Here is a 16,297-nt window from a genome sequence, read left to right on the forward strand (position 1 = left end):
CTGCCCGGAGCTGAGTCTGCCTCTCTTCCCCACACGATTCAAGACCTGGTGGTTAGCATCAGACTTACTTTTCTTAACAAAGTTTGTGATCAAATGTTTAATTAATTGCAAGTGTTACTTTGTCAAAATATTTATTCCCTTATGTGACATGCTAGATTCCCATGGATGTAGCTGAACATTTTTTTTGTAAATACTACCTAACTTTACATAAACTATATCATAATAAACTATTTTTGCATCACCCTTTGCATGCTGTGTGATGCGGTGTTGATTCAGGCAAAGGCAAATGCAAACCGTGTGTGTAGGTCTTGAGCCAAAACTCCCTCATCAGCTTCCTGGCCTCCTAAAGAGGGCTGGGGTTTTTGTTTGTTTGTTTTTGTTGTTGTTTAATAAATACCGGCTTTTTAACATTTATTTTTTATGAGGTGCTAAGGATCGAACCTAGTGCCTCACATGTGGTAGGCAAGCGCTCTACCACTGAGTCACTACCCCAGCCCCGGTTTGAAGTTTTATAACCTGCTTTTTTTAAATACTTTTTTTTCAAAAGTTTTAGACTAGTTTTCAGCATTTTAAAATTAGGAGATTTCACATAAAAATCCATTTGACAAGTTCACACACAAGTCATAAGAAAAAATATTTGACATCTATAATCTAATTCAGGTACATTGCCTCACAGAAGCCTTCAGGGTGTAAAAAAAAATAAGAAATATTTAGTATGACACCTTTAGTAATCAAGGTCCCATGATCCCCCATGCTGTACCATTTTTAACTTTTTATTTACCTACTTATTTGGTACTGGGGATTGAACTCAGAACATCTTACCACCCAGCCAAGCCCCGCTCCCCCCACTCCTCCAGGGCACAGTCTTGCTAAGTTGCTGAGGCGGGTCTGGAACTTGCAATCCTCTTGCCTCAGCCTCCGGAGTCACTGGGATCACCAGTGGGGGACCCAGCGTGGGACCCTGCATCCTGCACACACTGTTTCATCATTTCCAGTGTAAACATACCTTTGGTTTTTTTTTTAAAATGCATTCTACATTATGATCCAAAACACACTACTAGTGTTATCCCAGTTGTTTAGGACTTTTCAATAACTTTTCGCCTATTTAAAAAAAATTTACACTCAAATATACACAACAAAGTGTTTGGACACTGGCCTGATATGGTGCTCTGTATTTTTAACACATTTTGCAGGGGATGGTTACTGAGGATCGCACTGGGGCACTCTACCACTGAACTACATCCCAGCCCTTTATTATTTTGAGACAGGGTCTCACTAAGTTGCTGAGCTCAGCCTTGTTCCATCTTCCCACCTCAGCCTCCTCACTGGGATTCTGGGAATAGGCCACTAGGCCCAGCATCACAGGCTTTTTTTTTTAACTATATAAGTACGATTTAAAATCCATTTACGTCTGCAAATCCATCACCCTTGTGATTTGGGTGTGTGTGGAAGGGGGATCTGTCAACAGAGAATAGACGAGAACTTCCTTAATATGATAAAGACCTTGTGTGAAGCTATCACCCAAGATGACGATCAAGACAAGGATATTTATTCTCAAAACCTCTCTTCAACATTGTGCAGAGGATCCCACAAAACTGTCCCTGCTGCAGACTAGGATGCACACTTCTGCCCACAGGACGGCTCATCTGGGGATTCCCATGAACAACTGGGAGGGGAAAAAAAGGCGTCCGACTTGGAAGAAGAAAAATTATTTCTCTGCAAATAGGATGATCTTGTATGTGGGAAATCCTAAAGAATCCATTAAAAATTGTTCAAATTAATAAGTTCACTAAGCTTGTAGGATATAAGATTGTATATTGTATTTCTACACACTAGTTATGAACAATCTAAACCTGAAATTAAGCAATTCTGTTTACAATAACATCAAAAACTAAACTTTAGAAGTGTAAGGACTTGTACACTGCAAACCACAAGTATCAAAGGAAATGTTAAGAGATTTAAATGGGAAAACAGGGCTGGGGTTGTGACTCAGTGGTAGAGCACTCACTTAGCATGTGCAAGGCCCTGGGTTCTATCCTCAGCACCACATGAAAAGAAATAAGTAAAATAAAGATATTTTTAAAATAAATAAATAAATGGGAAAACATCCCGTATTCATAGATTGGAAGACAAGATAGCAACATTTCCCAACCTGATCTACAGATTCAATGCAATTATCACCAAAATCCTAACTTATGGGGCTGGCATTGTGGCTCAGCAATACAGTGCTCGCCTAGTACGTGTGAGGCACTGGGTTCTATCCTCAGCACCGCATAAATAAAAATAAAGGTATCATGTCGATCTACAACTAAAAAATTTTTTTTAAATCCTGACTTATTTTTGCAGCAGTTTATCAGTTGATCTTAAAATTCATATGGAAATTAAAGGAACCCAGAATATCCAATGCTGGAAAGAACAAAGTTAAAGGGCTTGTACTAGCAGGTTTCAAAACTTCAATAATCGAGACAAGTGAGGAACTGGCATTAGAATAATCATACACATCAATGGAACAGAATTGAGAGTTCTCAAATAGGCCCTTACACTTACGGCCAATTAACTTCCAACTAGGGGTCACATCATCATTTCAAGAAATGCTTCCAGGAGGAGTAGATATCCCTAGCAGAGACTGAAGTTGGACCCTACCTCACACCACACACAGACACCACCCCTGTGGCTCACACATCTGCCCACTGAGCAGGTGAGGGGGCTGGGGAAGGGCAGTTCCATTTCCTGGACTCCCATGATCAGCCTAACTTGGGGAATTTATTAAATTTCTCTAGAAAGAAGGTAGAGGGAGCTGCTGTGACACCACCCTGCACACTCCCCGCCCAGCCTCTTGTACACTGGTGCTGAGTTCACCATCAGCTGCTGTAGTGTGCCAAGACAGAAGCCAGACCAGCTGCAGGTGTCCCCTCAGCCTGGCTGCCTGTTCCTGGATGGCCCTTTGAACTGCTGCTGCCTGAAGGATCTCAGTCAGTGAGAGAGTGCTGTCCTAGGTAGCCTTCATGGCCCTGAGGGTCTCAGGGATGGGCTCCCACCTGCTGGCCTGGCCAGCCTTCATGCTCCTGGGGCTTGTGGGCATCTGTACCAAAGCTGAGGAAATACCCCTTCCTTGGTCAAGGAAACAGCCTCCCCCGACATTTTTTTAGGGGGTGGTCCTAGGGATTGAACTCAGGGTCCTCAACCACTGAGCCCCATCCCCAGCCCTGGCTCTGAACTTGTGATCCTCCTATCTCAGCTTCCCGAGCCGCTGGGATTACAGGCGTGTGCCACCGCGCCCCGCCAACCTCCACTTTTGAGGGAAAATTTAGTGTCATATTTCTTCAGTGGATATGTAACTTTACAAAAGCTTTTTTCAGAGAATTTAGCTAGTTAGGGGCTGGGGATATAGCTCAGGTGGTAGAGTACTTGCCTCATATAAACAAAGCCCTGGGTTCAATTAAAAAAAAAAAGAAAGGAAATTTAAATAGTATCTGAATATTCTGTGAGGTTCCTTTTGCTTAGATTATGAAAAAGTATAATTACTGCATTAAGTAAAAATGAATATGTGAAAAAAAATCATTTTGCAAATCTTCAGACACTCCTGCAGATATCTCAGCTGGTCCTTTTGTGCATGCAATTCCTGACAGCCACATGCAGCCATCTGAACAGCACTCTACCCCCTGAAGAAAAGGTGCAGTCCGGTGGAGCCCAGGGCTCCCGAAGGCCCCCGCCGTCACAGACCAGGCTGGCGGGAAAGCCTACGTGGCCGGGAATCCCAGGCCTTGTAGGTGAAACAGAATCTAGAGAAGCTGGGACGTTAGAAAACACTCGTCTCCAGACGGACCTGTCTCGCTGCAGTCTTGGAGGGGCTCCTGTCTTGACCACTGGTGTCTAAAGCGCTGTCTAGTCCCTGCCGGAAAAGTCCTGGTGAAGAACAGCTGCTGTTGAACACAACAGAATAAGGCCAGGCCACACAGCATTCTCGTTCCAGAATCAGCAATATTTACTCAAAAGTGCCAGAAGCCCGGCGTCCCACAGCAGTGTCACTCAGAAGGCTCCGTGTGACAAGTGTTCTCCTCCCAGGACACACCATGGGCATTAACAAACTTGGGAAAGAACACACTTAACGTAACCACTTTGGGGTATATTACATTTTACAGCCTCCATTACAGTTTTTAGAAATAAACTTTGCCTTGACTTGCCTAGCACAAAATCAAAGGTAACTTTAGGAGGGGAGAAACACACAGCGCTGAGTGGTCTCCAGGGGTTGACGGAAGCATGAGCTACTACAGATGGGAGACCCCACCCGCTCCGTCCCGGTGACAGTCACCCAGCTCATCTTACAAAAACACCAACAGCAGCAAAATCACAGCTTCAGATGTTATTCAATCTACAATGTAAGATACACATTGCCAAAATAAGTGGTGACAGTCGGAAACAGTTCACAATGCAGAGAAGTCTGTTTCCTGGCTGCCTGTCATCCAAGCCTCCACTGAACACAGCAGGTCGAGGTCCTGCATCACACTGAGCTGGAATGAACTCGTTGGGCCCACGGGTTGCAGGTGCGACTGCTCCTGACCACACAAGGCCACCTCGGACACGAGGATGTTAAAAGTGGGAGCACAGTATACAAACAGACGTGGCTTCTGGCCACCGCGGCCCACATCAGCAGACCACGGCGCTGCCACAGGAAGATGACGGCTAGCAGTGGAGGGTCACAGCGTCACTCAGCCCGCCGACTCTGCCAGGAAGGGGCCCAAGAGGATGGCCTGCCTTTTCTGGCAGCTCCTGCTCTAAGGCGGCCCTGGACAGTGGCCCCCGAGACAGCGCCTGCCACGCCGCTCCCCTCTTGACCTCTCTAACCAGAGCTGGCACAGGGGCCAAGAGCCAGCTGCACTGTCGGGCGAGGAGAGGGGATGGGGAAAGAAGGTCCCCAGGGACAGGCCCCGAGGCTGAGCTGGACCAAGCCTGCCAGAGACCTTTCTAGAATCGGAAGGCGGGTGGGGTTCTCACCCTGAAAGAGGCCCTGGGCCCGACTGTGCAGCCCGAGGAGCTGGGTTCCCAAGCAGGACGTGGCAAAGGCCCCAAAAGCAGGCGCAGGGAGCCAGGGCTGAGCGACTGTGGAAGGCAAAGGGCGAAGCCCCAGCCCCTGACCTGACACCACGGACCTCCCCTCTGACCCCGCCTTCCCCCACACAGGGCAGTCAGCCAGCAGGGGTCAACGAGGGCTTTCTGGGTGGAGGTCTCAGCACGGCCTCCACCCAGGCAGCGCGCGATGCCCCCCCCGCAGGCTGGGTGGGCTTCCAGGACAGGACGAGCCCCGCCTCTCTGGGGGGGATGGCCCGGCTTCAGCGGCTGCGCTTCTTTTGTGGGAAAAAGCTGTACTTGGTGGGGTTGAACTCTTCCCAGATGCGCTCGAACTCCTCCAGGAACAACTTCACGTACGCAGCGTCCTCCATGATCAGGACGTTCTCCCTGTTGTTCTGGATGGCCTGCGTGGTCCAGTTGAGGGAGCCAGTGATGAGCACCTTCTTGTCCACGATGGCAAACTTGTGGTGCATGTAGCCCAGGTCCTGGTCATGACGCACCTGGATTCCTGTACAGGAAAGGCGTCTCACTCCCCTCCCTGCATGGCCTGACCCCAGGGGGCACGCGGCAGGGCAGGGCCAGCCTCCAAGGAGCAAGTGGTGGGAGGTGGGACAGCACTGTGACTGGACCACACCCACCCGCACAGCCCTTTGCCAGGTCTGGGGTCTAAACCAACTGCCCACCCTGTTCCTTCATGGTCCAGCTCTGGGTAAGGGTACAGAGCAGGGCACCTGAGGCTGTCCTCACCTCTCCTTTCCACTCCCTCTTTCCCAGGCCAGGCCCGCTGCACAGAGGAAGAGACAGGCTGAGGAGGCAGGAGGGAGGCCCTGCCCACCTGGCCAGGGTCACACCAGGGACAGGAGGGAAGACCCCTGGGCCTGGCCGGCCCTGAGACATGGCACCTCCCCCGCCCTCGTGGTCCCAGTTCTCCCACTCCCCACAGTGAGGGGCTGCCTCTGTCACAGTCCTCAGGGCACCAGCCCCCAGGAGGCCACCTGCCACCACCATCTGCTCTCAGAGTGGGACTGCTGGCCACATGCCAACAGGGGGCTGCGGAACAGCGGGGCCACATTTACCAAACAGAAGCACCTGGGGTCCAGATTGGGTGTCTGAGGTGAACAGTGAGTTCTGAAAGTCCCTATGTCCCCTCCAGCACAGGTTTCTCGTTGTGCATGTGAAAGTCAAACTCGGCTGTGCACCCTGTCCTCCCTCCTCAGGAGGGACCTACCTGGTGCTCGAACCTGGAACAACCCAGCAGACCCCGTCCCTCCACCCTCAGAACAGATCTGAACCCCCACCCTCTGGACACCCACCTTACCACGCCCACCCTAGCCACCCGCCACCCTCCTCACCTGCTCCTCAGGTGTCTGCACAACCTGAGGCCACACGTGCCATTTCCCGCCACACAACAGTGTCCTACAACACCAGCCCCCTGGCATCTGTCACCACTTCTCCACTTCAGCCACAGGGACCTCACCCTTCCTCAGCAGCTCAGGACTGAACGTCTGAACAGCGCATTTGCTGTCCCTCAGAGCACTCTCTCAGGTCTGGCAGCTGTCCTACCGTCCCTCTTCCTCCCACACTGAAGTCTTCCAGACCCTTCTTAAGTTCCTCAAATCAGCTGGGGGGAGTGGCACACACCTGTCATCCCAGCAGCTTGGGAGGCTGAGGCAGGAGGATCACGGGTTCAAAGCCAGCCTCAGCAAAAGTGAGGCGCTAAGCAACTCAGGGAGACCCTGTCTCTAAATAAAATACACAATAGGGCTGGGGATGGGGCTCAGTGGTTGACTGCCCCTGAGTTCAATCCCTGGTACCAAAAAAAAAAAAAAAAAATAGTTCCTCAAATCAAATACTCATGCTTTAGTTGCCTTCCATGGGGACCTCACCAGCTGTGTCCCAGCACCTGGACCCAACCTACAGACACTGACCACACTGCGTCTGCTGAGTGGACGCCAGCTGATGGACAACCCAGAGCCAGATCAGCCCACATGTGGCTGGGGAGCATCAGCAGAAGCCCAGTCTTTCAAGGAGAATCTGGTTCTTTCCAAACCTGAGATTCTGCAGTTGTCTAAAAGGCAGCTAATTTAAGTTCTGCCTGAAGGAATCCACACTTCCCACACTGAAATGACCCAAGACGGAGGCCAACTCTGGTGACTGCCAGTTAAGGGTGATGGGAAGGTCCTCAACATTTAGCTCACCCTCCACTCTGGTCCTGGGGGATGGGCTGTGCTGGGTGGAGGGTCTGACACCCTCCCACCCGGAGCAAAGGAACCCGGACGGACGCCCAGAAGGGGTCCTCTGATTCCCAGGTCAGCAGGCAGCCCACAGCTGGGCAGTGAGACCACGGCAAGCCTGACACATCCCACGTCAGTCACAGTGGCCACGAGATGACTGAGATGGACGCGCACACAGACATGGCTCTCCAGGTGCCTGGGGATCCGGAGACACCCACGGCTCACCCTGGGCACTGGCACAGGAAGCAAGAGCACCGACCGCCACACTGAGTAGGCAAAGAACAGACTCATGGTCCCCAGGCAGACGGGGGTCTGGATCTTTCCCTTCATCCTCACGCTGGGCAAAGAAGCAGGCCAGAGAGCCACAGCTGTCTTCTCCTCTTTTGCAGCTGAGAAACAACCGCTCATCAACATTTTTGGCTCCATTTTCAGTAGATAAGTTTTATGCGTTTCTGGAGCCCAGCGTGGGATTCCTTAGTGCCACAGGCAGGTGCCTGCTCCCCTGGGAGCAGAAGCCAAACCCTGACGTCACACACAGAGTGGCTCAGGGTCTCTGCAGGCTGCCGGTGGTTAAGCATAGAAAGTTGGGCTTTGTTGGGTTTTGCCATGCTGGGGATGAAACCCAGAGGCCTCTACCACTGATTTACACCTCAGCCCTTTTTAGTTTTTACTTTGGGACAAAGGTGTAAGTGGCTGAGCCTGGCCTTGAACTTGAGATCCTCCTGCCTCAGCCTCCCCAGGCACTGGGATTACTGGTGTGGCCAGAGCTTTGCTCTTCATTCTGAGTCCTGCCAACCTCTTGTAGGACGACAACAGTCACCAAGACTGCGGGTCAGGGCAACCCTTCCCACCTGTGCCCAGGCACCTCCCATCCCCAGCATACCCCAGGGCCTGGGAAAAAGCGGGATCCTGGAGGCTCCACTTTTTACGTGGTGTCCTGGGACAAGACATCTCCCCTTAGGAAGTCCCACCGTCCTTCCTCCCCTCCTCTCTGGGAACACACTCAGACACGGGACATCAGACTGCTCTGCAAAGAATCCTGGCGTGGCTCACGTGCCAGGTGGCTTGACTTTTGGGTCCTTACCGGGGGACTCAGTGAGGTCTCTGCCTACCCCTCAGGTCCCTCCCACCAAGCGCCGCCTTCCAGGGCCTTCCCTGCTCTGCGCGCCCGCCCCTGGCCCGGCTCCAGCTCACCCGCCTTGCGCAGCAGGCCGATCTGCGAGCCGTTGAGCGCCATGTAGTCGCAGTCGGTGATGACTCGCACTCGCACCCCGCGTTGGTGCAGCAGCTGGACGGCGCGCCCCAGCTGCGGGCTGGAGAAGGCGAAGAGGCAGAGCTCGAGGCTGGCACGGGCGGCCAGCAGCGCGCGCAGCAGGCGGCTCAGCGAGCTCTCGCAGTGGGGCAGGCTGCACGGGCAGCCCGAGGGCGGCCGGGCGGGCGCGGCGCCCGGGGCCTGCAGCAGGGCCTCCGTGCAGGTCACCTGGGACGGGAAGAAGAGGACTTCGCGCCGTGGCCGCCCAGCCCGTAGCCTGCGCAGCAGCCAGGGCAGCGCCTCCAGGGCCAGCGCGAAGCCTGCGGCCGCCACCGCCACCATCTGCCAGCGCAACCGCTCCATGACGCCCGCCGCTGAGGCCCCAGGCTGGAGGGTACCGCGCCTGCGCAGCAGACACGTGCCTGATCACGCCTCGCCACGTGCCGGCCACGCGCTGGCCACGCCCTCGCCACGCCCTCAACGGCTGAGCGCAGCCTGGCTGGAATGTGGGGCCCCTCGCCGACCCTGGGCTGGGCTCCACCTTCGCTGAGCCAGCCCCAGGCGCTCCTCTCCATGCCTAGGGGACCCCCGACCTCCCCCAACGAGGGTCTGGCTGCACCTGTGCACCCGGCCACTCGGTGCTCTGCACACCCTCCTCCTGCCCGAAGCCTGCTGCACCTGGCTCCCCTGGCTCTGGGCCTCTCAGGTCACACCTTCACTGTGGTCGCTGGGGAGCAGCTGGGTAGGACTCGAGAAGGATCTGAAAACACATAGAATGTCCGGGAATTGGTGCTCAGCGGGAGCATTGGAACCCCGTGTTCTTCCCACGCCCACAGGTTCTGCTCTATCTAAAGGCACAGGTTCCACTTTAAGAGCAGGAAGGAGAGGCCACCCTGGTGGCCCACCGGGCAGACGCCGGCCTGCTTACCAGAGAGGGAAAGGCCAGAGTGGGGCAAGGGTCTCCGCTGTCTTTGTTGCTGAATCCTGGTCAGGAATCAGCCTGGCTAAATAGAACTCTTTGTCTTGAAGTGGAAACGACAACTCCTCTGCAGACTCCTTCTTGGGACCAACTAAGGTCACCATGATGTCGTCTGTGAAAAATAGATCCTGGAGGCGGGAAGGAAAGCGGCAACCTGGAAACTGGGAGGCTCATTCCCCACAGGAAATGCAGGGACATTTCAATGGGGAGGACTCGTGTTCAGTTTCATATAGATATACATTCACACCTATCGTCTTAAGGTCTACCTCTGTCCATTTCCAGAAACAAATGTCACATCATTAGTAGCGAGAACACCTGTGACCACAATCCTGGTTTCTAAACACGAGGCCCTAAGAAGAGGAACCAGTGCTCCTGAAGATTGACTGGCTGGGCCAGGAACAGGAGCCGTGCCCCTGAGCATGATGCAGTGTCCCAAAGGAAGTGCTCAAACCCAAGGATGACAGCACATCCCGGGACCCAGCAGCCCAAGGAAAAGAACCCAGAGGGAGTGTGAGGAGCAAAATCAGGTGGTGCTGGCCGGAAACCCCTGCTGATGTGAAGGTGTGTGTCTGCTACACAAGTGATTGACGGTAAAGAATGAGAGGGAGACGGTGCGTCTCCACTGCAGAAGGCTCCAACGGTACAGATCACAGCCCCCAGGAGCTACAGCCCACCCTCCCCGCCCACCGTGGGAGTGGGCTGAACGCTGAGTGGAGCACAGCAGAGAGGCCCAGCAGACACCACTCCCACCAGATGGCGGTAAGGGAAGCCGGGGGAGCCGCGGAGAGAACGCTCTGCTCTACCTTGGAGGCTTTTCTGTGAACCCAAAATTATTCCAAATTAAGTATAATAAAATGCCAAACATACACCTTCCAAATAATCCTGCTATCCTTCCCTTCTAGGTGTGACCCGGGAGAAATGAAAGAATATGTCCACACAAACACGGACACAAAACTACACAGCAGGTTTATCTGTAAAAATCCTGAACCTGGAAACAACCCAAATGTCCACCATGGTAAGTGGACAGGTGTCGAGGCCCACACCTTGAGTCCCAGTGACTCAGAAGGCTGAGGCAGGGGCCTGGGCTGTGGCTCGGTGGTAGAGCACCTGCCTAGTGCGTGTGAACGCGGGGTTCCATCCTCAGCACCCCATAAAAGTAAATAAATAAAATAAAGGTCTTGTGTCCACCTACAACTAAAAAATGATAAAAAATAATAAAAAATAAAAGAAGGCTGAGGCAGAAGGATGACAAGTTCAAGCCCAGCCTGGAAAATTTAGCAAGACCCTGTCTCAAAGTTATAAAAAAAAAAAAAAAATAAGCCTGGGTTAGGGTGCCCCAAGTTCAATCTTCTGTATTGATAAAAAAAAAAAAAGGAAATAAACTTTGGTATATATGGTGTATTACTATTTATCAATAGAAAGGAATGAAGTACTGACCGGTGCTCAGCATGATATATTTCCATTACGCTGAGTAGAAACATCCATTTATATAAAAACCACAGTGACCTGAAGTCACCCAAGTTGGAGTGAGCAGCCGCCACAAGTGCAGGGGGAGCCCCTGGGAACGAGGGGACTGGAGAGCATGGCTGGGCTTTGGTTTGGATATAGTCTGAGTGTGTCCCCCCCAAATTCACAAGGCGACATTTCATCCCACTGGACAGTATTAAGACGAAACTTAATCCAGCTGTGGCGTGTCGAGGTGGGGCCTTTGTTAAGTAATTAGGACTAGCTAAGGTCATTAGGGAGAAGCTTCTGTGGCTGAATCCTGATGGCTTTATCAGAAGAGAGAACACAGAACACACGTGTACTCTCCCTGTTTCTTGATAGGTGATGCCCTGAGCCACCTTGGGACTTTGCCAGCAACCAGGCCATCACCAAATATAGCCTCTCCATTGCACCTCCAAACCCATGAGCCAAAATAAATCTCTCTATAAAGTTACCCAGCTTTAGGTATTTACTTACAGTAATGAAAAGGGCCCAAGATGGGCTGAGGCGCTCTGTACACTCCTGGCTAACGGGGATCTGTGCAGGTCGGGGGGGAGCCCCAAGAGAGCCCAGGGAAAAGGAAAAGCCAAGGTGGTTTAAAAGGGTTCCCCAAACCACAAACAGGTGGAATAACACAGCCTGGGAGCACTTGAATACAAGTGCTGTGAACCACTGGCTGATTAGTGATCAAGGGAGGAAGCCACAGGTGGATTCCCAGGGACGAGCATCCATACAACTGAGACACACACTGGGCCATACACGGTAGGAGGAGAAAGTCTGATGGTGAAATCCAGGTAAGCGGGCTGGGGATGTGGCTGAAGCGGTAGCGCGCTCGCCTGGCATGCGTGCGGCCCGGCTTCGATCCTCAGCACCACATACCAACAAAGATGTTGTGTCCGCCAAAAACTAAAAAATATTAAAAATTCTCTTTAAAAAAAATAAATCCAGGTAAGCCGTCAATCAACCTCCGAAAAATCACACAGAACTCAGGGTTGCTGCTACATATATAAAATTTCTAGTTTTCAACCAAGACTTAGTGGACATGGAGAGAAACAGGAAAACGTGACCCATACACAGGGAAAACAAGAGCAAACGGACACTGACTTTGGACCCACGTATTGGAGTTAACAAAGACTTCAAAGCAAGTTCAAGTTAAAGGAAAATAGAGTAACAATGAATCAACAAATATAGAATCCCAATAGTGAAACAAAAAAAAATCATTTTTTTGTTTTTCTGGTACTGGAAATTGAACTCAGAGGTGCTTTACCACTGAGCTACATCCCCAGGCCTTCTTATTTTTTATTTTGAGACAGGGTCTCACTAAGTGGCTGAGGCTGGCCTTGATCTTGAGATCCTTCTGCCTCAGTCTCCCAAGTCACTGGGATGACAGGCACCACCACACCCAGCTAAAAGAAAATTGTTTTTAAAGTCAACCCAGCAACCCCTCTTCAGGGTACACAAACACTCCTTGATTCATCCTGGGGTGACATCCTGATAAGATCATAATAAGTCGAAAATAGCCCAAGGTGAAATGCATTAACCTCACCTACCTTAAACACGCCAAAACAGTTTCTTCAGCTGCACTTTGACAAGAGACTCCAACAGGCCTGCTTTGTCATGAAGCACTGAGTAGCTCATGGAGTTACTGAATCCTCTACTGATGTGGAGAACGGAATGGAGGTATGAATAGCTCTCACAGCTTCAAAGAGTCAGGGACCATCTGTACCAAAAGGAAATGAAATCACCCCTCACGACCATCCCCTGCACCTCACATGTACCACAGCACTTTTACCATCACCAAAACACGAGGACAGTCTAGGCACCACCAGTGGACATCAGCTAAGCACCGGCATCAAGCCTTGATCAATTCCTGTTGACTAACCGATAGAAATCAATCAACCTGAAGAACAGAAAATGTCTGCAGAAAAGCAGATCAGGATCTGTAGGACCAGGGGTGTAAGGACCCATCATGCACGTAAGAGGCGTCCCTGGAGAGGAAGGGCAGACCAAGTATTTGCAGAAATAATGGTTGAAAACTTCCCAATTTGAGAAAAAAACATTAACCTATAAATTGAACCAAACTCCAAGTAGGATAAACACAACGGGAAGGACACCTAGATCCACCCGCTCAAATGCTGGTCCAGGGCAGAAGGCCTTGAATGTGCGGGAGACAGCGGCTCATGCCCGAGGAGTCCGAGTGACAGCCACAGCGCACACTGGACTAGTTACCAGAAACACAGAGGCCCGTGTCAGGGGAATGGCACTAAGTGCCGAAAGGAAAACAAGACCCACCAAGACTCCCAAATCCAGCAAACTGGGCTTCAGAAATGAAGAGGAAATAAGATACTCCCAGATCAAAAAGGATTTGTTGGTGGCAGACAAGAAACACCAATCAAACTCCTTCCGCTGAGGACGGAGTTTGATCAGTGTTTATCAAGGAGGAAATGCGAGACCTTACAATGTGTGTGTGATCTTCTCTTCTCCTCATTTCCTTAGAACAGGTGAACTGGCTTAACAATGCGACTGTGTTGTTGGGTCAACGTATGTAGACATGATATACGCATGTAAATACATTACACATGTCATATATATATATAAATCACAGAAAGCAGGGAAGAGGAACTGGGGACCTATTGAAGCAAAACTGCTGTATTTTCCAGAATTAAGTCAGTGTTCTAGTCTGTTCTCTGTGACTGTGATGATAGGTGAAAAGAAGTCTATTTAGCTCACGATTTGGGGGCCAACAGTATGGTGCTGGTGCTGGCTCTGGTAAGGCCCCCTGGCTGACAGTGGATGGCATCATGGTGGGAGCAGGTGCCGGAAGGAGAGATCACAGGGAAAACCAGAGACAGAAAGGGCCAGTAGTGACCACCCACTAGGCCCCACCTCTTAAAGGGCCCATCACCTCCCGACCTGGCCACACTGAGGACCAAGCTCTGACCATCCCGCACTCCAACCGTCTCCGGACCACCGCAGTCAGCATCAGGCTGAACTAGATGGTGGTAAACTGAAGACACAGGCTGTGACCTCCGGAGCAACCACTGAAAAATACTTTTTAAAAATGGCTTAAAATTCAGAAATTAATGGGCTGGGCTTGTGGCTCAGCAGTAGAGCGCTCCCCTAGCACGGGTGGAACCGGGGTTCAATCCTCAGCACCACATAAAAATGAAGGCATTGTGTTGTGTCCATCTACCCTAAAGAATAAATGTTAAAAAAATCATAAATTAAAACCACACACTTATAAAATATTTGCTCAACAAAGAGGTGGACAGAGAAAGGAACAGAAAGACATGAGACACATTATCAATATAATGCCACTAAATTGTTCATTAAAATGGTTAAGATATCAAATCTTATGTTTCCCCAATTAAGAAAAAAACAAAACCTTTTTTTAATTAAATGCAGACACACTGAGAGCTCTAAATCAAAATAGAGAGATTGTCAGGATCTTTCATCCTGGCAGGGCCTGATCCACACATGCTGTCCTCCTAGAGTCAAAGACACCAGTAGCAGGAGGGACAATGCCACACCATGCAGACAGCAACCACGAGTGCCCAGCCAGCTGGGTGGCATCAGGTAGACAGACCAGGACCAGGAATGTCACCAGAGGCAAAAAGAGCAGCTCACAATGATGAAGGTGAACGCTGATGTGCCAGGAGGACAAGGAGATGTGACAACTCGGTGTTCCCTCCCTGCGGTCGAGGGAACAGGAAAAGCACCCTAGGAGGAGCCTGGGGAAACTGAGCCGACTTCCTGGTTTGATGACTGCACCGTGGTTCTGCACCGTGCTGACATCAGGGGAGCCACGTGGAGAGCACACAGCACTCTCTCCCAGTGTTCAAGTCTATGGTCCAAATAAAGAGCCAGAGTTGGGCAGGGACTCAGGAGATGGGAGGCCAGATGCCGTGGCACCGTCTGTGATCCCTGTGACTCAGGAGGAGGGGGCTCAAGGGTCCCAGGTTTGAACTTAGGGAGACCCTAAGCAACTATCTGAAAATAACAAGGGCTGGGGATGCGGACCAGTGGTAGAGCACCCCTAGGTTCAATCCCTGGTACCAAAAGAAAGAGAGATGTTAGATGTCACTAATATGTCATTGAGACTCACTCCTTGGCATAGAATCTGAAGAATCACAAATGGATGTATCCAGGAAAGATGCTTGAATGATTTTCTTAGACCATTTATGTAGCTATAGGAGAATACTGAGACTGAGATGGATTTATGGGAAAAGAGTTTTTATTTTATTTACTTATTTGCTTATTTGGAGCTCACCATTCCAGAGGCTGGGAAGTCCAGGAGCATGGCTGAAGTCCAGGCTTCCATACTGCCTCATGACATGATGGAGATGTGGAGGAAGAAGCAAGAGGCTGAGGAAGCCAAACCTGCTTTTGTAATGATTTGCTTCCTAAGAACTCTCACTGCTTCCAGAAAGGCATTCATCCCTGTCAGCCACCCAATGACCTCATCCATTTCTGTTGGTCAGCTTTCTGTTACTATAATAAAATGCCTGAGACAATCAACAGGTAGAAAAGGTTTATTATGATTCACAGTGTGGGAGGTTCCAGTTCATGATCGGTCGCCCTGTTTTGAACTGTGGCAAGGCAGCACATCACGTGTGTGGTGGAACAAAACTGCTCATCTCGCCCAGGGAGCAAAAGGAGCGAGGAGGAGGCTGGGCCCCATGATCCCCTTCAAGGACATGCCCCCCCACCCATGACCTAATGACCTCCCCGAGACCCCACCTCTTAAAGGTTTCACCATCTCCCAACATCACACCATTGGGACCAAGACTTGAACACACGGACCTTGGGGGGACATTCATGACCCAAACTGCAGCAAACCCCGCCTGCTAGCATCACCACAATGAAATCCAATTTCAACATGGGTTTCAGAGGGGTCAAACCATACAGACAGACAGCAGCAGTGATCACCCAGGACTGTGAATCAGATCGCCTGTTCTTGGGACCTCCAAGGTGACTAGGGAATAGAGGGTTGGTATCTCATACATAATAACAGGAACCCAAGGGAAGGCTCAAGGTCTGGACTATTGGGGTTTTTTTTCTGTACTCGGGCTTGAACCCAGGGGTGCTCTTATCACTGCTACATCCTCAGCCCCTTTTATTTTTTATTTTGATGCAGGGTCTTGCTGTGTTGTCCAGCCTGGCTCGATCCTGCGACACCCCTGCCTGGGCCTCCTGGGTTGCTGGGATTACAGGCGTGTGGCACGGGCCTCCTCTGTGCCCACTCCTGCAGTAAGTTTTAGCATACTGGAAATTTAC

General features: G+C 51.0%; 1 protein-coding gene across 1 annotated transcript; it reads right to left on the reverse strand.

The window, feature by feature from the left end:
- Window positions 1-5,330: 5,330 nt before the first annotated feature.
- On the reverse strand, window positions 5,331-9,057 carry Pld6 (phospholipase D family member 6). Its single transcript, XM_026408723.2, has 2 exons — window positions 8,499-9,057; window positions 5,331-5,578 (listed from the first exon to the last, which is right to left on the reverse strand). Exons 1-2 carry the CDS (start codon window positions 8,917-8,919, stop codon window positions 5,331-5,333), a joined length of 669 nt encoding a protein of 222 aa, XP_026264508.1. The 5' UTR covers window positions 8,920-9,057.
- Between the last annotated feature and the right edge of the window lie 7,240 nt (window positions 9,058-16,297).

The sequence above is a fragment of the Urocitellus parryii genome, chromosome 7 (genome assembly GCF_045843805.1).
Source record: "Urocitellus parryii isolate mUroPar1 chromosome 7, mUroPar1.hap1, whole genome shotgun sequence".
In the NCBI taxonomy this organism is placed as follows: domain Eukaryota; kingdom Metazoa; phylum Chordata; class Mammalia; order Rodentia; family Sciuridae; genus Urocitellus; species Urocitellus parryii.

Excerpts from the sequence above, each read along its gene's own strand:
- Pld6 (XM_026408723.2), bottom strand. The coding sequence starts at position 8,919 with ATGGAGCGGTTGCGCTGGCAGATGGTGGCGGTGGCGGCCGCAGGCTTC. Across the intron at positions 5,579-8,498 it reads CGGCCTGCTGCGCAAGGCGG|GAATCCAGGTGCGTCATGAC; the intron begins GTGAGCTGGAGC and ends TTTCCTGTACAG.